General features: G+C 40.7%; 1 protein-coding gene across 3 annotated transcripts in view; it reads left to right on the top strand.

The window, feature by feature from the left end:
- AGPS (alkylglycerone phosphate synthase) overlaps window positions 1–22,112 on the top strand; it is a 157,781-nt gene that overhangs the window by 47,233 nt on the left and 88,436 nt on the right. For all 3 annotated transcript variants that reach the window (XM_075117975.1, XM_048870393.2, XM_048870394.2), the window contains exons 6-9: window positions 2,203–2,274; window positions 5,671–5,750; window positions 12,633–12,713; window positions 21,980–22,105. In XM_075117975.1, the coding sequence (XP_074974076.1) occupies window positions 2,203–2,274; window positions 5,671–5,750; window positions 12,633–12,713; window positions 21,980–22,105 (359 nt within the window). The remainder of the gene's footprint in view (window positions 1–2,202; window positions 2,275–5,670; window positions 5,751–12,632; window positions 12,714–21,979; window positions 22,106–22,112) is intronic.

Raw genomic sequence — 22,112 nt, forward strand, 5'->3', positions numbered from 1 at the left:
TTACAACATTCCTGTAATTCATAAGAACGGCCATACTGGGTCAGACCAAAGGTCCATCTAGCCCAGTATCCTGTCTTCTGACACTGACCAGTGCCAGGTGGTTCAGAGGGAATGAACAGGTAATCATCAAATGATCTATCCCCCGTCACCCATTCCCAAACAGAGGCTAGGGATACCATCCCTGCCTATCCTGGCTATTAGCCATTGATGGACCTATCCTCCATGAATTTATCTAGTTCTTTTTTGAACCCTGTTATAGTCTTGGCTTGGTCAAACTTGGATAGTTTTGCAGATCTCACAGATCCAGAATTCCAGTCCAGTTTGAAGGAAACCAATTCAGTCATTTTAAAAGCTAGGAATGTTTTATGTCACACACCGCTAAGTATTACTATTTAGCTATGCATGCATGTGCACATATACAGGCTTAATGGAAAAAATCTAACACACCTCTTCAGCACATCGTTTTCAAATGCTCAGAACTTCTGGTTAATCAAAGCCAATTGTTTCCCTTGGAAACCAAGCAAAGGTGCTAGTCCTTAAAGACTATATCCAGACGAAAGTTCAAGCTTCAGTCATTTTTATTTTACTATGTCTAAAACAGTATGGTCAAAATGCTTGTAACAACTGTACTTTTCACTCACTGTACTCAAAAACAGCTGAAGGAGCTTTTGCTCAAAAATAAAATTAATCTTCATGGGGAACAAGCATGGAAAATTTCAGCCCATACACTAAATTTTCTAGAAGATGAGCATGTGAAAATTGAGGACAGGGCTTGGAAACTAATTGTAGTGAGAATTAGTAGGTTCCAATTATAATGTCATAGAGGTAATAAGAGTCCTAAGCATGCTTATGAAAGTGACAAACAGAAAAAGCTAAAAGGAAGAATTAAAGAAAATAGAAAAGAAAATAGAGCTTGTATATTTTTAATTTTTGGTAAAACTTAGAATCTAAAGATGGAAAGAAATAACTCCTGGAAAACAAATCCTGGCTAGCTTGTCTTTGCTAACATTTTTACAGGTTTTGAAGATGCACGTGCACAGTGTGTGCGTGTGCATCTTAATTCATTTAAGTACATCCCTGAATTACTGATCTGTACTCTCAACCTTAATACCATTTTAACACCATTTATCTAGGAATTTCCTAGGTGTTTTTTTAATTAAAAGTTTCATGCGTGAACCATATACACGAAACCAAAAGAGGATGATGCCATGTAATATTTCTAAATTGATGATGCCAAGTATCAATTTAAATCTTTTATTTTAACTTTTTATGGTCCTATTCACAAGTATGCTGTGGCTGCTTTATTGTTCTGCAGCAGCATGAAAGCAGCCAGAGCTTACTGACCAGTTAACTAGGTTTACAGCTGCTTTGCAATCCAGAAATCATACCCCCCGTTTCTCTGTCTTCTGCTCTCCAAATTCCTCCTGCCTTTTTGCACCTCCCTACGTTCCCCTCCATATGCATGCTCAAATCCCTCCTTGTCCTCCACACTGTGTGTACCCACCCTAGTTTCACCCTTTTTCTGGCATTCCTTCTATTCTCTTGCGCATTCACACATGGCCCCTAATTTCACCCTCCTGTCTTTTCTGTTGCAGAGGCATGGTACAAAGGGTAGCTTCTGAAAAGAAGTAGTTGGGCTTATAATAATTGAAAACTTTTTTCCAGAGTGTGAGGCATAAAAAAAGCCTTTCCTTCAGAGAAATCCACTAAGAACTGCCCTCTTTCAAAACTGCAGCTATTTTTCATCTCAGTTAAATTGGATCTAGTTTTCAGCTCGATGTAGTTGAGATACCTATTTAAAAATTAAATTGAAAAATATACCTGTAAAGTTTACACAATGAATAATTTGAATTGTCTGTCCGTCTCTTTTGCTCTGGAAGTTCCCGCTGTTGATGATCCCTGGGTAGGCCAGGAGTCTTGTGCTTTCTGTATAATTTAAACCTGACATTGTTTTCAGCCTGGAATAACTCCACAGCCTCAGTATATTTGTGTTATTGTTTCACTTCAATTTTGTCTATTTGAGCCCATTTATTCTTCTTGGATGTCTCTGCTCTCACTTTGAAAATGGGCTACTGCACTACTAGAATGCTTGAAAGTACCAATCAAGCCCTAAAGAATTAGCAGGCGACGAGTAAGTGTGCTTAAATTGAAGCTAACTGTTCAAAAGCCTGTTCTAACTGGAATCTATTTATTCTTAATTAGGTTGCCATGATGACGTAGTTAAAATTGTGGAACTAGCCTGCAAACATAATCTTTGCATAATACCATTTGGTGGTGAGTATTGTACCTTTAAAAATTTTGGCAGGGTAAATTTAAACTATAAAGTTACATATTTCTTTAAGTTCAATTCAAGGGACTAGTGCTAGTGGCATGAGGTCATGCCAATAAATCTGCCAACTCTACACAGGTGTGTCTTGAGCGTTTAGAGATGTTGAGTATATATTTATAAAGTACTGTTTAAAGAAGTAGTCCTATGTCAAGACTTTGGCAAGGTTAATAACTAATTTAATTTTGAAGACAAATAGATCCCATAGAATTTATAATCTTATTTGCTGTGTTTGGTTCACTGAAATCTAGTGGAAGCCTTTTTACATCTGTCAGCACTTGAATGTTTCACTATACAAGAGGAGCAATTTATTCTTTGAGGTGGCATCTGCATATTCCCACTAGCACTGCTGCACTTTGGGTACCTTCTAGAAGAGCAGTTTCCATTTGGGCCTGAATGAGCATGCAGCACCAAACATTGGGAGCAGAAGTTACAAGAAGACATGCAGGCAGTTCCTCCTTTTTTTGGCAGTTATCTGTGGGCATATATTTTTCTCTTGGTAATTTCATCAATCTTGTTGAGGCTTTTTAGACAGTGAACTTTAGATAATTCATTGCTCAGTTATATTCTTGGCTCATTTCTGAAGCATCAAGTCAGTCCAGATTTCTGACATCTGAGCCCAAGCATTTGATGTGCCTCAGAGAAAAACATTCCTTGGTATAGCGTTTTACACGTTGGGCCTTTTACACAATAGGCTCAAAAGGACAGGCACATTCAGATCCTGACATTTCTCATGAAGGAAGGTCTTGTGGCCCAACCCCCTCAGATTTGTCCTCAGTACAGAGATGGAGAGGCCTTTCAGGTCCTGTGTGGGGAAACAGAAGACTTTCCAGTCCTGGAACTGACACCTTTTGTAAGCTCCAAGTCAGAGCAGTGGCAGTATCCGGAGGGCAGTTCTGGCATTGAGGAAACCACTTCCATCATCATCTGTCTGGTGCCTAGGTTTGTCAGTGCTGGAGACTTCAAAAGTGCCTCTGTCCTCAAGGGAGTCAGTGTGTTTGTACGGACTCCCAATTTCTGAAGTCTTTCAGCTCTGTGGAAGCCTCTAGCTGAGCTTGCTTCTATTCATGCCAAACAGAACCGAGAAACAGGGTCTTGGTTGGGCTTGACATTTTTGGAGACCTCAGTTGTGCTCTTCTTTGCCCTTAATCATATCAGGGTAAGAAAATGGGGCTAGGAGAGAATCTCTGCCTTGGAGCATTCTGTGCCATTACAAAAGAGAAAAGTTATCCCATATCCAGGGAGTGCAGTAGGCAGATTGAAAGCCCCTTTTCTGCCTCTCTTAATTCCAATGGTGACTCTCTTTAATTATTGCAGAACTCGAGGATTCAATCAGACTTCACCCTTCTTTGGTGACCATGTAGGTGACAACTGTCAGTGAGCCTGTGTCTTTCAACATAGGACTCATTCTGTGCCAGAATGATCTAGTGGAGATCCATATATAGATCTAGAGCAGGAGTGGCCAGCCTGAGAAGGAGCCAGAATTTACCAGTGTACATTTCCAAAGGGCCAGCAGCACCTCTTCCCTCCTCCCCACCCCCTGCCAGCTCCCAGAGCCTCCCACCCATTGGCAGCCCTGTGGATCAGCACCTCCCCTTCCCTCCCCGCACCTCCTGATCAGCTGTTTCGTGGCGTGCAAGAGGCTCTGGGGGTGGGGAGGAGCGAGGGCACAGCAGGCTTGGGAGGGGGTGGAGTGGGGGCAGGGCCTGTGGCAGAGCCAGGGGTTGAGCAGTGAGCACCCCCTGGCATGTTGGAAAGTTGGCACCTATAGCTCCAGCCCTGGAGCCAGTGTCTATACAAGGAGCCGCCTATTAACTTCTGAAGAGCCGCATGTGGCTCCAGAGCCACAGGTTAGCCACCCCTGATCTAGAGCAGTGGTTCTCAAACTAGGGCCACCGCTTGTTCAGGGAAAGCCCCTGGCAGGCCGGGCCGGTTTGTTTACCTGCCGCATCCGCAGGTTCGGCCGATCGCCGCTCCTACTGGCCGTGGTTCGCTGCTGCAGGCCAATGGGGGCTGCGGGAAGGGCGGCCAGCACATCCCTCGGCCTATGCCGCTTCCCACAGCCCCCATTGGCCTGGAGCGGTGAACCGTGGCCAGTGGGAGCCGTGATAGGCCGAACCTGCAGACTCAGCAGGTAAACAAACTGGCCCGGCCCACCGGGGGGGTTTCCTGAACAAATGGCGGCCCTACTTTGAGAACCCCTGATCTAGAGGATATTCCAGAGTCTCTTGATTTGAAAAAAATTTTTTTGGTGCTATTTGGGTTGGCCTGTGTGCTGACTGGCTTGGTCTTCCAGGTTTACCTGGACAGCTCAAGGAACAAGGCAACTTCACCTACCAAGAGTGAACATTACATGAAGAGCTTGCTCTCAATTCCCTGGGGTAACTTGATGCAGACTCGTTTTTCTTATCCTCACTTAATCTGTGAATAATGTAGCCATATTATTAGAGACCTTCCTCAACTTCGTGAGGATCAGAGAACCATTAAAAGGGTAGCTGAGATATCTGCCTCTTCCAAAAGGGTTTAATTTCAGATTCAACTTCCTTTGCTACATCCATTTGTAGAACCTGTCTTTTACCCCACCTCTGGTTGGATTCCGCAACAGGTATTTCATATACTCATCTCTAGGTTCTTATGTGCTCTCTCTAGCCTTTGAGAAGTCTGAGTTCTTGAGCTGGCTGCTATGCAGTATATGACAAAAGTGCTTTAGATTGATATCTTGGTCAAAAGAGGTGTGACCTTTGGTTTTATTCACACACTCATGCAGTTCTGCTCTCTCAACTAGGCATCTAGATTTGATGCTTGCTTTAGGATGACAGCTTTGCTATTCTTGTTTAACTAAGCTCCTCAGCCCACTTTCCTGGGGCATTGTACTACTAGTAAGACTCTCATGAGGGGGAACATGTAGAGGCCACTTGAAGGAAGAAAGCTTACTTACCAGTAACTGTGGTTCTTTGAGGGTGGTGCTTCTCTATATTTGCACCACACCCACCTTTTCCCTCTTTAAACTTCTATTCTGGGGTTTAAAAGAAGGGAATGAAATGGTTGGGGAAATTGATGGCCTCCTTTAGCCTGTGCTCTGAATGTTTGGCATGACAAAGTGAAATTTGTGCAGTTGAACAGGTACTCCTTTTGTGAACTTTCAAGAAATTCTGAAACGCCAGGGGAACATCCCGCAAATGTGAATGTGCAAATGTAATGCACTCTCAAAGAAACAGTTAGTGTTACGCAACCTTTTTAAGTGACACATCCCTCATACCTAAAATGTATGTCTTAGTTAAATGTGGATAACAAAGATCAAGGGAAACTATTTCAATCTAAGTTGATATCTCCAACATTTGCAGGAGGAACAAGTGTTTCTAGTGCTCTTGAATGTCCTGCAGATGAGAGAAGAACTATTGTTTCATTGGATACGTCACAAATGGTATGTAATACAAATTTTAGGGGAAACCTTAGAGGATGCAACATTTAAGTGTACTGAATGTTTTAAAAGTTAACAAATTGCTGTAGTATTTGGTCGTTACCTGATGCTGCAAGAGTGAAAAAGGGGGAAAAGAAGTTTGCCCACAATTTTTTTTAAATAGCTTCAATATTTTATTTATATATCCAAAAGCAAGTGGAATGCAACTTTAAAAAGCTGTATCATAGACGTAGACTACTGGTCATTGGAAGCACACCCTGTTCAGAGAGAGAGGTCCAGTATTGTTCTGTTGCTGGTGTTGTTAGTGTATACTTCATGATGACCATTGTGAAGGAACCTAACAAAATAGCAGTACATTTTCTTTTCTATTGAATGCCTCTTGTATTCTTGCTAATGACATGTGAATGTGCAGGTTACTGTTTAAAATAGCAGTATACATAAATTTGTTACAAATAGACAAATGCCAAAAAAAATAGTGTTAAGACTCTTAGCATAGTTACAGGGGTCTTAAAGGGACAACAGTTTTTGCTTGCTGCAGTAACAACACCCAAGATTATTGGGAAATGGCCCACCTTGATTATCATACACATTGTAAGGAGAGTGATCACTTTAGATAAGCTATTACCAGCAGGAGAGTGGGGTGAAGGGAGAGAAAACCTTTTGAAGTGATAAACACCCATTTTTTCATGGTCTGTGTGTATAAAAATATCCTCACTGCATTTTCCACTTTTATGCATCCGATGCAGTGAGCTGTAGCTCACGAAAGCTTATGCTCAGATAAATTGGTTAGTCTCTAAGGTGCCACAAGTACTCCTTTTCTTTTTGCGAATACAGACTAACACAGCTGTTACTCTGAAACCAAGATTATTGTAAGTGAAATATTAGAGGGAGATATTCATTGTTTATTACTTGCATTTGAGTGCACTTTGCGTAGAGTCAGTTTCACTGCAGTGTTTTTTGCACAGTAACATTTACAAAACACAGGTTGGCAGGGGAGGACTCGGGCATGGTCCGTGGTAGTACTTTGAACTAAACTATCTTTAAATTGACTAGATTTCAAGTTGACAGTGTCCCTTTAAATCAGTGAGTGTATGTATTATATGCTACGTTGCAGAATTACAAGGAGACTTCAAGTTTGTCACATGCTTAGTGCTATTGAAACTTTGTTTTCTGTATTTACTACTTTTCCATTGGTAGGAGGGATTGTACACTTGTAAAAACAGTTTTGTGGATGTTCAATAATCAAATGCTACCTTTCAGAAAAGACATCCTATTTTTAATCTAGTATTGTGTTCTGTAACATTTTGCAAAGCTGTGTTGGCTTGCTTCTCCATTCTCCATCACTCCTCAGAGCACTTCATTGGCCTGGGAGCAAAGACTGGGTTTTGACTCCTTTTCTATGACACTTCGGATGGCAGGGAAGCTTGCAGCTTTCTCTTTCAACCTGGCTGAGAGAATTTCTCTTATAAAAGAGCTGCTCCTAGTGGCAGCTGCTCCTTGCTTTCACAGGCATCCTGAATGGAGTGGAATTGAGGAGCAGAGACAGCAGTGCTCACGTACGCGGACCAGAAGTGATCTGTGGCCCACAGTTTGGGAACCTCTGGTCAAGGAAAAAAAGCAACTTTAAGTCAATAATTGTGCTATGATGCTCTTCTCAGTCATCCAGTTGCATTAACAGTAAATGAGAACTACAGGTTGTAAATGAATTTACTGTGACTTGATTAGTTAACATATCTGTTTAAAATATAGAAAATCTGATATGGACCTCGGATATCATTAGTGAAACAGGAGAGTAAGGTGAAAAATATTGTTGTCTGAACTACAAACTGGACATCCCTCTGAACTAGGGCTGTCGATTAATCGCAGTTAACTCGCGATTAACTCAAAAATTAATCACGGTTAAAAACATTAATCACTATTAATTGCACTGTTAAACAGTAGAATACCAATTGAAATTTAACTATTTGGATGGTTTTCTACATTTTTAAATATATTGATTTAAATTACAACACAGAATACAAAGTGTACAGTGCTCACTTTATTTTTATTACAAATATTTGCACTATAAAACGATAAACAAAAGGAATAATATTTTTCAATTCACCTCATACATGTACCATAATGAAATCTCTTTATTGTGTAAGTGCAACTGACAAATGTAGATTTTTTTGTTACATAACTGCACTCAAAAACAAAACAATGTAAACCTTTAGAACCTACAAGTCCACTCAGTCCTACTTCTTATTCAGCCAATTGGTAAGACAAACAAGTTTATTTACATTTACAGGAGATAATGCTGCCGGCTTCTTATTTACAATGTCACCTGAAAGTGAGAACAGGTGTTTGCATGGCATTTTTGTAGCTGGCATTGCAAGGTATTTACATGCCAGATATGCTAAACATTCATATGCCCCTTTATGCTTTGGCGACCATTCTGGAGGACATGATTCCATGTTGATGACGCTTGTTAAAAAAAATAATGTGTTAATTACATTTTGACTGAACTCCCTATGGGCAAATAGTATGTTTCCTGCTCTGTTTTACCTGCATTCTGCCATGTATTTCATTTTATAGCAGTCTCGGATGATGATCCAGCACATGTTGTTCATTTTAAGACCACTTTCACTGCAGATTTGACAAAACACAAAGAAGGTACCAATGTGAGATTTCTAAAGATAGCAACAGCATTCAACCCAAGGTTTAAGAATCTGAAGTGCCTTTCAAAATCTGAGAGGGATGAGGTGTGGAGCATGCTTTCAGAAGTCTTAAAAGAGCAACACTCCGATGTGGAAACTACAGAACCCGAACCATCAAAAAAGAAAATCAACCTTCTGCTGGTGGCATGTGACTCTGGTGATGATGAAAGTGAACATGCGTCAGTCTGCACTGCTTTGGATAGTTATCGAGCAGAACCAGTCATCAGCATGGATGCATGTCCTCTGGAATGGTGGTTGAAGACGAAGGGACATATGAATCTTTAATGCATCTGGCACGTAAATACCTTGTAATGCCAGCTACAACAGTGCCATGCGACCGTCCGTTCTCACTTTCAGGTGACCTTGTAAATAATAAGCGGGCAGTATTATCTCCTGTAATGTAATGTAAACAAACTTGTTTGTCTGAATGAGTGTCTGAACAAGAAGTAGAACTGAGTGGACTTGTAGGCTCTAAAGTTTTACATTGTTTTATTTTTGAATGCAGTTATTTTTTGTACATAATTCTACGTTTGTGAGATTATCTTTCATAATAAAGAGATTGCACTACAGTACTGGCATGAGGTGAATTGAAAAATACTGTTGTTTTTTTACAGTGCAAATACTTGTAATCAAAAATATAAAGTGAGCACTGTATACTTAGTATTCTGTGTTGTAATTGAAATCCATATATTTGAAAATGTAGAAAACATCCAAAAATATTTAAATGGTATTCTATTGTTTAACAGTGCAATTAATTGTAATTAATTTTTTTTTAATGGCTTGACAGCCCTACTCTGAACATGTAATAGGTGCCTGTTATCCTGGTAAGGACACATTGCAATAAACACCATTTAAAGAGAACTTAAACACTGTTTGTTTCAAAGAGTACCACTGTAGAGGAACAATGATATAACATGCATAAAGATCTGTTTTCTGAGGCACTGAATGATTCAATTAACTTAAGCTCCTCGGATCAGTTAACTAAGCTGCATGTGTAAAGAACCTCACCTTATCCAATCACCTATTTCAAGCAACCCTACCAAATGCAACCTAGTGCTAAACAAGATCTCACAACTTGCAAACACAGGAGCAACAGAATTGATATCCTCAGAAGAAAGGTTTTTAGGGCTATACTCCATATTCATCATCTAGAAACATACACGGGGATGGGGGAGTCAGAGCCCTCCTAAATGTCTAATGACTGAACAAATGGATGAAAATGATCAGATTCAGGATGGAGATCCTAGCCTCAACAAGTAGCACCCCATCCAAGGTGATTCCTTGCCTCAGTGGACATAGATCTACATATCCTCATACATCCATGTCACCAATGTCCATGAAGATTTGCGTATTGGATGGCCCACTACCTGTATAAAATACTGCCATTCGGCCTTTCGTCTGGTCAGGACCAGACTCGCATCTCTGAGCACTCTCCTCAGTCTTTTCCTGGATGACATTTTGAACAGAGCTCCCATCAAAGAAGCAGCATACAGTGCCACAACATGGATAGTGGAGCTGCTTCAACTGCATTGCTTTGTGATAAACACCAAGAAAAGCTCATTGATCCCTTCCACAGAGATAGCTCAGCTGGGATGGATATAGGGATATGTGGCCAAAGTTTACCCATCACTGGACAGATGAGAGAAAATCCAGAACCTGATATCTGTTAAGGAATACACAGCTATCCACAGCTTAGTATCTCCAGCCACTGGGCTTCCTAGTTTAATATATAGAAATGACCCCCTGGCAAAATCCCATATCAAACGTCTCCAGAAGGTTCTCCTCATGGTGAGGAACCACAACAGGAATGTATGCAAGATAGATGCTGATCCCAAACCAGGTCCTGGACTCCCTTGGATGGTGGATGATCCCAGAGAATGTCCACAAGGGTCTTCCTATAGCTCTTCCAGACCGACATACTCAGCCAGCCTGATGAGGTGGGGAGCATATCTGAAATAGCGAACAGTGCAGGTCACATAGAACTGCATAGAAAGGAATCAGCATCAACCTCTTGCAGATCAGAGTGGTGAAGCCCTTCGAAGGTTCCAAAGCCACATACAGGGCAACTACATTCTGGTGCAGTACTGTGTCCTTATCCTGTCATGCTTAATGTCTTTCTCAAAGTGGTGAGAGACCCATAGGAATCGAACCCTGTGTTCACAATCACAGATTTTGGAAGAAAACTTACTGGCCTGGGGTGCCACGTTCCTTATTGAAGACGTCAAAAAGGCTTTGAGTTATCTGGATAAAACCAAAGCACTTAGGAAATCAAGAAGTCAGCAAGATATTTGTAGCCTTTGGGTATCTGTCTAAAAAACGGCAATTTCTTGTAGTGCCAAAGTACCTCATGGTCTTAAAGCTAAAGCAATGTTGAAGACCTGCCTCAGTAATGTTTCTACCATAGAAAGCTGCAAATCAACACAGTTGGGTGGATCTGATGCTTTTTTTGAGAGAGCAGTTCCCCAGTCCTTGTTTAATGAGAACTCCTCAGCCCACCTTTCTTAAGGCCTGTCATTCCCTCTAGACTTCCACAAGTGTGAATACATAGAGCCAGCTTGGGGAGAGAAAAGTTACTATGGTAAGCAACTGGTTCTTCAAGAGTGTTCTCTGCATATTCACACTGTCTGATCACCTTTCCCTTTTCCTTAGAGTTTGACTTCAGTAGAAAGTGGGGTTTTGTGGAAGGAGCTTGAGGTGGCTGGGGCAGTTCAGCCCCCTTTACCTCTGTTACAAAGGTTTGCTGGCTCAAAAAGGGACTGGTTTTCAGAGGATTCCTGGGGCTCAGCAGTGCTGAGATCCCCACACCTCCAAGAAAGCCTATAGATTTAACCTCTGGGCCACATCTGATTTTTTGGTCATCAGAACTAATTTTTACATAAAACTAAAAAAAATTAAAAAAAAAAATCTTCGGGCCATGACGCATTGACACTGTGTGGTACAGAGTCTGGTAGATATTCCCTGTGTGTATGGCAAAGATGCAATGTTACTATCCTTAAAATATTCAGTTACAGAAACAATCTAATTTCATTCAGGTGATCAACAGACACACACTTAGTACAATTACTACTTAGATTTTTATTTTCATTTTTATTGAACTATTAAGTCATCTACATGTATTGTAATGTACTAGAGACCAGTATATTTGACATCTTGAAGCAAATGATTAAAAAAAAATTACCATTTTCTGTCTTCAAATCATCTTCATGATGTTACTCCTCATGTTTTTCTCTGCCATCCTGGACAATGGGCTTACATTTCGTATTGTTAGGTGAAGGGTCGGGGGGGGAGGGGGGGCAAAGCTCTTGTGATACCATTCCTCCTGTAAGGGGGGCTGTCTGACTGAATTTGCTGATCCAGTTTTTTCTCCACCAACTCTTCTGGCTTGGCCTAGACTTCTGATTCTTATCTCTGGTTATTTTTTCCCAATCCTTTCTTTTGTCAGACTAGCTAGTTTAGAGTTTAATGAATTTGTACTGAGGCGTTCTCTCTTCTTCTCACGTTCATTTGTGCATTCTGGAGTGAATGTAGAGCATGGTCCACCAGTTGAAGTAGTAACTATAGTGCTCAGTGATTTACTTATTTAAATTTAAGTTAAACTGAGCTAGGCTTGAACTTACCTTGTTAAATACCTCATAAATAGTTTTGTCATCTTGATGTAAAATACAAGAGGGCAGGGGCATGAAGGAATGAAATTTGAGCTTCCAAATTGAATTAGCTTTTTAATCCTGGGCTGCACCAGAATTTTTTTTATTCTTAGGTGCTGAAATTTAGATCGTTCAAGATAATTAAATCCTTGTATGCCAGATATGAAACTCCTGGACACTCCTCTTCCTCCTGAATTTTGTGACACCTCATTCTCTCTGGTTTTTCTGCTTCACATTGCTGTGCCTACACAAGCAAACTTTTTCAGCCATAATTTACCGCTGATGCATCTTCATTTACAGTAGCAACCATGAAAACAGTATTGTAGACAAGACTACATGACATGAAGGTAAAAATGCCTGAGTCTTGTCTGCTCAGCTTCTGCTGCTGCCACCATAGGTGGAGCTACACTGTTGGGAAATTACAACTTACAAGTTTGCTAATGTATAAACATCCTTTGTGAAGCAAGGTCACTTATAAGTAAATTCCAGAACTGTAGTGGTCTAACATCCGATTTTTTTTATTTTATTTTTTTTTTTACCAACAGAATCGAATTCTCTGGATAGATGAGAAGAACTTAACTGCTCATATAGAGGCTGGCATTATTGGACAAGATTTGGAAAGACAGGTATTCTCAATTTCTTATTAAATTTGCAATATTTCTTGTTTCAGGTTGATTATTCCTACCTAATTAAAGTTGTTTTAGGTGTCTGATCTAAGTCATTGAATTGTATTCTAATCCTTACACAAATTTTCATGCCCACTTTTGCTTACCATTTATGCTTACCAAATTTGTAAGAATTATATCTGAAGTTATGGACTGTGTCTAACCCTGGATATTTGTTAAATTTTAATTGGAAAAATCCTTGCTAACCTTAGATGCAAATCCCATGTGAAATATCCCAAAAGTGAGCTGTCAATTTTTAGCATGCAATATGTGCTTCCATTTGAGCGAAAGTGTGGTTGCAAAGCATCACACTTAGTATCAAATACATATAAGTATGAAACTAAATATATAAATCTGCATTACACATTTCTGATATCCAGCCAGGTAGATGGGAGATTTGGTGATTCTGAGGGAGAAAATTAAGGTAGTTTGGAAATACATAGTTAAGATGAACACATTTTCAGATATTTGAGTTTCTTGTAAAGTTAACCTAAACTCTACCCTTCTTGGCTTTTTAATGGTGATCTTACTAATTAAGTGTTCTTGTAAGAATGTTTAACTTTAAGCTACTGATATGTGCTGTCAAATTTAAGGTGAGATTAATGAAATCCTGGGTCTGGGAATTAGTTGTCTTTGCACTCTCTTGTAATGGAGAGAAGTTTTCCTCATTCTAATGTCTGGAAATGATTCTGAAGTAGTCATAGGGCAAGTGGAGAACTCTTTCCAGGGGTAGATTGTAATATTGTTCCTGGGTGGAGTTTTGGCCTCGCTTTATAAGTTAACTCATTTCTCTCAGTTCAGATGCTCCTTTGGACAAGTAGCGATAATACCTAGTTCTTACATACAGCTTTTCTTCAGTATATCTCAAGTAGATCAGTAGACCCTAATAGATGGGCTGGGGCCATCTGGATCCTGGTACACACAGGAAGTGGGGTTCTGATCTCCCTAGATAAGGCCCACAGATCTCTGCTCACATGAGACGGGTATGGGGAGGGATTCAGGCACCCCCATGGGCAGGGATCCACAGCTCCCAGATCACAGGGGAAGGGTAGGAAGAGAATCTCGGACCCGCTGAAAGGCAATTCTTGCCCTAGCCCACACCTGGTCTGGCTCCAATAGATGGGCAGGGGTCACTGAGATTCTGGTGTGTGCACACAGGGAGAAGGGCTCAGAAGGCTCCCATATTGTGGCACACACCAGAGGGGAGAATGTGGGGTTTACAGTGGCCCCTGTCCTTCCCTGTACCCCCTATCACACAGACCCCCATGTCCCCCTTCCTGGTGTCCTGCCCATCACCGGATGCGCCCCCCGACCATATCACCCACCCCTCTCCCTGAGGATTTGCGGGTGTAATTTATTTTCTTTTCAAAAAATAATGTTCCAATATTGCCCTGGTGCAATAATCTCAGTCCTGGCTTCATCTCTATCTATACATGAAAAAAGTTGCCAAAACGTATCAACTTAAAACTAGGGCGGTGTGTGGTTTTTTGTTTTTTTTGCGGGGGGGGGGGGCAGCTGTATCTTGGGAACCTGGAGGTCAAATGGCTCCAAAATTTGCTCAGTCGTCAAGCCCCATTCTCCCACGAGGCACACCATATTTCAAGGCAATCCAAGTAATCGTGTGGATTTTAGAGCATTTAAGAGTCTGTTTAAACAGAAGGTTGGTCTTAATCTTAATAAAGATGTAACTGTAGCAATGTTTTCTGAGAAGCCGCAGCACCCTTCAAGCTCTGTGTTCAACTATGTACAGCTGGTGGTAGATGTTTGCTTAACACCTTCTGGGGGTACTCTGACTTCCAATGATAAAGCAAGTGGGAGTCCAAAGCTAGCTGCCGAACCTTCCTAACATGGAAGAGAGCAATGAACTACAGGTATGCCATGGAATGGACTAATTGCTGACTTAAGAAACCCACCCTTTTAAGGCATAAATGCATTCTTCAGTACACCTGTAAGAAAAGATTCTGAAGCAATAAGACTTCTGATGAAGGAATTTAATAATTTAATTGAAGAGCATCTTTTTATTAAGGGGTAAAGGGTACTATAGCTTTTACCAAAGAGATGTGTGTCAGACTTTACCAACAGAACTGTTGCTGGTGAGAGAGTTGGCCTTTCATGCCTCTTATTTTATATCCTCTTTTATCACTTGATGTAATATTTTAACCTTTTCAAATCTCTGGGTTTTTTTTAAAGGTTAGAATTAAAATGCACAGAGCATATTCCCTTAATTTAAATGACATTTTTCTAGGCTAGTAACTTCTGATATTTCACCAACTATTCCATCCTTTAAATGCCATACAATTTTTCCTCCTTCTAGAATATGGCATCATAATCCCTCTCCTGCTGCAGCTGCCAAATTGAAATAGTACATTAAACTTAAAATTCTTGCAGTTTTTCCTTCAGAGCTGCTTCTTGACTAGGAAATGGAATTTTGAATTGACCTTTCAATGGAAATTTTCCTCACAGTAATATAAGGCTCTGGCTGACAATCTGGTCAGTGCTGAATATAAATTTGTATTCGTGGTAAGGTTTTAGCACATTAAATATATTTGGGCACATTAAATATATGTTAGGGACTTCACTATGATTTCAAGGGTATGAAGGAATACAGAATTAGGCAATGTATTAAACTTGTAATCAAGTTGTTTAATAAAAATGTTTATTACAAGCTTATTAAAATATCAGTGATTAAGTTAATAACAGAAAATACTAAAGGGGGAGACCGCTAAAACCAAGATGTTCTGGTTGTGATTATTTTTAATTTAAGCACAATGTGCTCAGCATTGTACCCGATATATAAATAGTCCATGCCCACAAGAGCTTACACTCTGAAGGGCAGATGTGGGGTGGGGGAAGAAGCACTGAGCAACACAGAGGAGGGAATAACAGAGTTTTTATTCACTACTTCTCAGCATTGCAGAAAGTAAGTCTTTGGCAGAAGTTTTAGGAAATGGTAGGATGGCAACCACATGAAAAGGGCAGCATGAAAAAACGATGGGAGATGGAAATGAACGTTAAAAGGCGTTAAAGCTGGTATCTCTACTGGAGCAGATCTGAGAGATGGTGAAAAGTTCTGAAAATGTAGGCTGCAGTGAAGTCCTGGAAAGTAAAGACAAGATCAAATGTAATGCAGCGTGCAAGGTGGAACCAGTGGGTGAAATCAAGTTTAGCATGGGGTGGTGAGTGTTAGAACAGTGGGTGAAGACTATATAATTTTAGGTTTCAGAGTAGCAGTCGTGTTAGTCTGTATCCACAAAAAGAAAAGGAGTACTTGTGGCACCGTAGAGACTAACAAATTTATTTGAGCATAAGCTTTCGTGAGCTACAGTTCACTTCATCGGATGCATGCAGTGGAAAATACAGTTGGCTGTAGTTTGGATGAATTGGAGGGTGACTGATCGGGGTTTAGGAGGATGGAGAGGAAAAAAGATGCAGTAATCAATATAGGAGATGGCCAGAGAATCAATCAACATCTTACCTATCAAGCCAGAGAGAAAGGGTTGGATTCTTGAGGAGGCAAAACAGCATATGTGGTCATGGCTGAGATATGTGGGGAGAAAGGGAGAGAGGAGTTTGACTCTCAGTTTATAGGGCTGGGTTGAGTAAACAGCAATAGAGGAATGGGGGAAAGTGGAGATAATTTCTTGTTATGCTTTAGATGCCAGTGAGCCATCCCAGGAAAAAAATTCAATTAACAGTATGAATGATTACAAAAGTGATTTTTTCCCCCCCTCCCATGATATTCTACTGTTCATTGTATTCTGATTAGCACTGACCCCCTCCCCATTTGATAAGGCAACTCCCATCTTTTCGTGTGTGTGTGTGTGTGTGAGAGAGAGAGAGAGAGAGACACCTTCTACTGTATTTTCCACTCCATGCATCTGATGAAGTGGGTTCTAGCCCACGAAAGCTTATGCCCAAATAAATTTGTTAGTCTCTAAGGTGCCACAAGGACTCGTTTTTGCTGATAGACTAACACAGCTACCACTCTGAAACTTGAATCCTTGTGAGCAGATGAGATAGCCTTGAGGGACTCCTAAAGAGGAACTGCAGAAGGAGATGGATGGTGAAAGAGAAAGTGGTGAGAGGAGGGTAAAAGAAATAGTGCCAAAGAACAACAGAATTAGGAGGGAGGGAGTGTTCAGTTATCAAAAACAGCAAAAAGATCAAATGTGGGGTAAAGCCTTAAGATTTAGCTAGGTAGAAATCATTGAAGACCTTGGAGAGAATTTTCAGTAGAGTGGAGAGAACAGAAGCTTGATTAGAGTGTATCCAAAACTGAGTTAGAGGAGGGGAAACTTGGAAGTTGTAAATGGCCTGTTTGATTATTTTAAAGTGAATGAAAGAAGGTATGTGGGACAATACTTGAAGATGGAATCAAGGGCCTTTCTCAGGATGTATCTACTAGATCTTGCTTGTAGTTTGAAAGGAAGAAGCGAGAGCAGAGACTGAAGAAGAGTGAAAGAGGATCTTGAGAATGGGGTAAGGGGACAGATGGAGGGATTGGAGGTGCAGAGCAGGTGAGATATTGGCAAATGATGGGACTCTTGGGTCATTAGGAAACTGTTCTGTCACCTGTGTCTGTAGACTGTTCCTTGAAACAATAACTTCAGTTAGGAGAGCCAGCAAGCTCCATCCTTTCTTTGCTGACCTTTCTTATACAGTCCTCTTTAAGTGTACGTTAGTTCTGTACAACCTGACACCAAATTAATCCCTAGTGCGGTCACTGACTTTTGTCTGAATCAGATTATCTATAATAGTCTTCCTTAAAGATGCATTGGCAGCTAGGGAAGTCAGGTTATGCAAGCTAGATGCTGAAAGGGGCCGTAATAGGACAAAACATTCTATAAATCCCCTGGATTATTTATGGTTATGGTGGGCAGAGGGCCATGCTGTTTCCTCCCAATGCTTGTCCAAGTGCTTAGAATCCTGGGTAGAAACATGGCATACTTGGCTAGATCCAAGGCATGCCTTCAGAATGTCCCAGTTTATGGAAATGCTCTGCCTGCAGCTCAGTCCACACCTACATGGGAATCTCCCAAGAATGCAGATCTGTATTTGAAGGAGCAAAGTTACTCACCTGGGAACTGTAGCTCTTCAAATAGAGTTTTAGTACAGATCCACACTTTCCATCTACACTTCGTGGCTGTTGGACTTGGAGGGGGTGGAAGGGACAATGTAGTGCGGCACCATCTCTCCTTTTTTTCAACCTTGTCTGGAGTCTTCCATGGCTTGACATGAGGTACATTTTTCTAACATGCTTAAGTAACTTAAACACATTTGAAAAATTTCCACAGGGTCTGCATATTCAAAAATGATTAGGGTAGAGGAGTCTGATACACAGATGTGCACCCAAAGGGTGGCAATGGGTACACCAAACCCACAGTGTCAGAATTTTGAGTTTAATTTCCCTTTTTGATTGTATGCGTAATTGCCTGAAAGTTCTATGCAAAAGTATTAGAAATAGTGCTACCTTTTGGCTCTATAAAAAGAGAAAGTTAGGTACCTTTTTGGAGTCTAATAATGCAATTTTCATGGTTGTGATTTTAATTAATGAGGAGTTGGAATATGTCATACTTTAAAAAAAAAAAAGTAGCTAACTTGCATTCATAATGTTGTGTGGCTTAAATAGCTGCCATTTCAGAATAACAATTTTTGAATATTAGAATGGCTTCATTCTTAAAGGAAACTACTTTTCAAACTTAATTCCTAAATTAATTATTTTTAGCTTAGAGCTAAAATCTTTAGAACCAGAATGAACAGGCTGACAGATGTGGCAATGCTTATCTAGATAAGGGCAGAAGAAACCTGAATGGAGCTGAAAACCTGTGTGCCAAGTCAAACCTGTATTGAAACTGAAAATATTGAAACTCAAATGCTGGAATAGAAAGATGTGACTTTATAGGGTTTTTTAAAATGACTTTTATATAATCCATTAAAATGACTTTTGCTTTGTAGCAGATCTGTTAATGAGCAAGGCAGATTTCTTAAAATATTAAGTTGTCTAACACTTTCTATTACAAGACCCTGTTCTCAGTTGCTTATTACTCTGCCAAACTTTTAACTGTTTGGGCTGAAATTTAATTATTCTGGAAAATGTCAGCAAAAAGGATTCATCTGTTTCTCGGAACAAGTTAGGGAAAAAGGCATTGTTGTGCCCATTTAAAAAAAAATCTTAACCATTTTGTTGAGAAGCTGTGGAGCTTCCTTGCTTTGGAGCAGGGACTTGAAATTTGGTGAGGGGTTTTTCCTTGCATCAGAGTTGGTCAAATTTGACCAAGTTACGAGTTGCTGAATGACAGTTTGCACATACTCAGTAGAGACCTGTTTGTTTTGCCACTTTTGCTGAGCACGCTCTGAGCACGGTCAGTCCCAGGACTGCATGGGCGCAGCAGGACTGTGCCTTCCATTGCACCTCCAGGTACCCAGGAGCCATGTGGCACTGGAGCGGAGCGCAGGGAGACTTTCCCGTGTGCTTAAAGTACCCCCTGCTGGCACCCAGTGAGGAGGAGGAGGATTGGAACAACTTGAATGAAATAAAGAGGGGGGTGAGGAGCCAGGCGTGGAGAGGTGTTACCATCCTTCCCTCCTCCTAATATCGGGAGGAAGACATGCTGAAGGGGGTCAGAGAGAAGGTTTAGCAATTAGCCTATGATCCCTTTAGAACCTGGAATAGAACCCAAGATTCTGGAGTCTCAGTGCTTCTCTGCCAATAGCTAGAGCCCTGGGTTTTATAGCAAATACAAAACAACACTCAATAAAAAGAAAAGAAGAATATAAAACAAAATTAATTAAAAAAATTCACCCCTCAGCAGTGGCTCCTGTGGCTTGGTGCTGGGCCTGGCTTCCCGTACCGGATGTTGTGACCTGGCACATGAAGTTGCAGCACTGCTCAAGTTTGGCCTGGCCACCTTCCCATCATCATGATGGGGGTGTGGGCAGGTCAAACCTGTGTGGTGCTGCAACCCTGCTATCTGGTCCTATTATCCCTGTCCTCAGGGGATAATAGGACCAGATAGCAGGGTTGCAGCACCACTCAGGTTTGACCTGCCCATACCCCCATCATGTGAGGTGGATTTGGTTTGCAATCCCCTCACCCCCCCAGGGCCTGCCACGCCACTCTCCCCTGGGTGTAGGAACCATCTTCTTTCCCCTCCCACCCCCATCCCTCACTCTTTGCTGGATCAAATAAAATTCCAGAAAAATAACATGAAATTCCAGAAAAATAAAATCATTATATTTATTAAAAAAAATTCCACAGGGATATACAAATAGCTGTGAAGCCTAGTGCAAAACATGCCTTACCTTCCTCTAGTGGGTGACAACCTACTACTGCTATTACTTGCTCTGTTGGCTCAAGTGGCAGAGCTCATGGATTTAAAAGTTCCAACTTTGTTGAACAAACATAGATTGTTTTTTCACTATGGTTTTGAAAAACAACTTGGACTACATGCAAGAAACTACATTAAAAAACGTTGAGATTGCAAACTCAAGTAAACAAAAATTAGGAAATACCAGAATTAAAGTTGCTTTTTGACCTTAACTTGCCCCTTCCCCCACCCACTCCACGTATATGTAATTAAAGGCCATCGTAATGAATAATCACATTTTTTCCCAAGACTTCTGCCTTATTTAGTTGTACAGTTGATGGAAGCTATTTGTCTGAAGGACCCTCATCTTATTAGTTGGAAAGTATGCAGTGAAATGAGGCAGGGGATATGAGGAAGAGAGAGGATGGTCCTGTGGTTAAGGTAGTTGAATGCCACCTTGGAAAACTGCCTTCTGCTTCCACCACAGAGTTCCTGTGTGACGGTACTCAAGTCACTTAAACCAAAATTTTCACTAATGACCACTAATAGTGTGTTCCTCATCTTCTGGGAGTTCCCAACTTGACACAGGTTCTGGCTTGCAGTGCCGAGTGCTCAGCACCACATCTAAAGTCATTGAAAGCTGTGCTCTGAACAAATGATGTGCTATAAAATGCTAATTTCTCTGAAAAATAAGGCCATTGGTGTCTCAAATAGGGCACCCAAAATTAGTGTTAAGAGTTGACCCTAATCTCTCTCTGCCTCAGTTCCTATATCATCCATTGAATAGCTGCTCATTCAATTCACTCATTGAGCACTGTCCAAACAGCTGTGCATTGAGACAGCAGTCCTGTGGGGGAAAAATAGTTTGTTCATGCAATTAAAGACTAAAATAAAGCATACACACAAGGGGGAGGTCAAATTAAGGTTGTGCAGGCAAAATAAATTCTGGCATTGAGTGCCACTTTTGAGTGGTTAACTTTGCAACCTTAATGTTTTTAAAGTGTTTTCAGACAGAATAGTGTGCGCACAAGCATGTGCGTGTGCACATGCACACATATGTGTGTACAAATATAGCTGCTGTCCGTTGATCTAGATAGCATACTTGAAAATGGCAAACATTTAACTGGATCATTATCAAATTGGTCAACACAAATAGATGGTCTCAAGTCTAGTAAATGCAGTTGGTGGGGTCTGTACCATTCAACACAAGATTGCTTGGCTTTTTACATTATTTCAGGGGGACAGCTTTGGTGTTGCATTTTTAAGGGGATTCAGTCACACTCACGTGTTGTACAAATGGCAGAGCCAAGCTAATATAGAAAAATGAGAAACAAGTAACTGTTTAATGTACAGGAATGCATGATCTGCATTACAGATTTGTCATTGGTGTTGCATACAGGAAGCCCAACCAGATGGCTGTGCATTAACACATTCCTTCGTGAGAGAATTAAATACAAGCAATTTGCTCAGAATTTCTGCAGACCTCTACTGCACATCACATTAGGATAGAAAGAACAAAAGATTAAGTGCTTTATTTATTGGAAATGTTTAAGTGAAGTTGGAAGTTACTTAGTTATCTTTCTACACATGTATTTGAATCACATCTTTGCAAACAATAGCGGTCTTTGTTTTAAAATGTGTGGGGGTGAGGGGGGCTGATGAGAAAACTGGCCTCATAGTATGATATGCTGCTTAGCATATGCACAGTAGAAACAGAACCACTTCATTGTATCAAATTTATACTTAAATCTCAAAAGAGTTGGCTCTCTGTACCTGAATAATATTGGTTCAAGGTACTTATTTTTTTTCTTCCTATTGTTAGTAGGTTTTTAATCTAAAATGTTTTAAAAAATTAGTCTGTTTTTGTTTAGTAATCAACATATTATCTTACACCAGTGGAGTATTGCTTTCTATCTTTAGCTTGGTGAGAGTGGTTACTGTACAGGCCATGAACCAGATTCTATGGAATTTAGCTCCCTTGGAGGATGGGTGGCCACACGCGCATCAGGCATGAAAAAGAACATCTACGGAAACATTGAAGATCTGGTAATTT

Source organism: Caretta caretta, chromosome 11 (assembly GCF_965140235.1).
Source record: "Caretta caretta isolate rCarCar2 chromosome 11, rCarCar1.hap1, whole genome shotgun sequence".
NCBI lineage: Eukaryota > Metazoa > Chordata > Testudines > Cheloniidae > Caretta > Caretta caretta.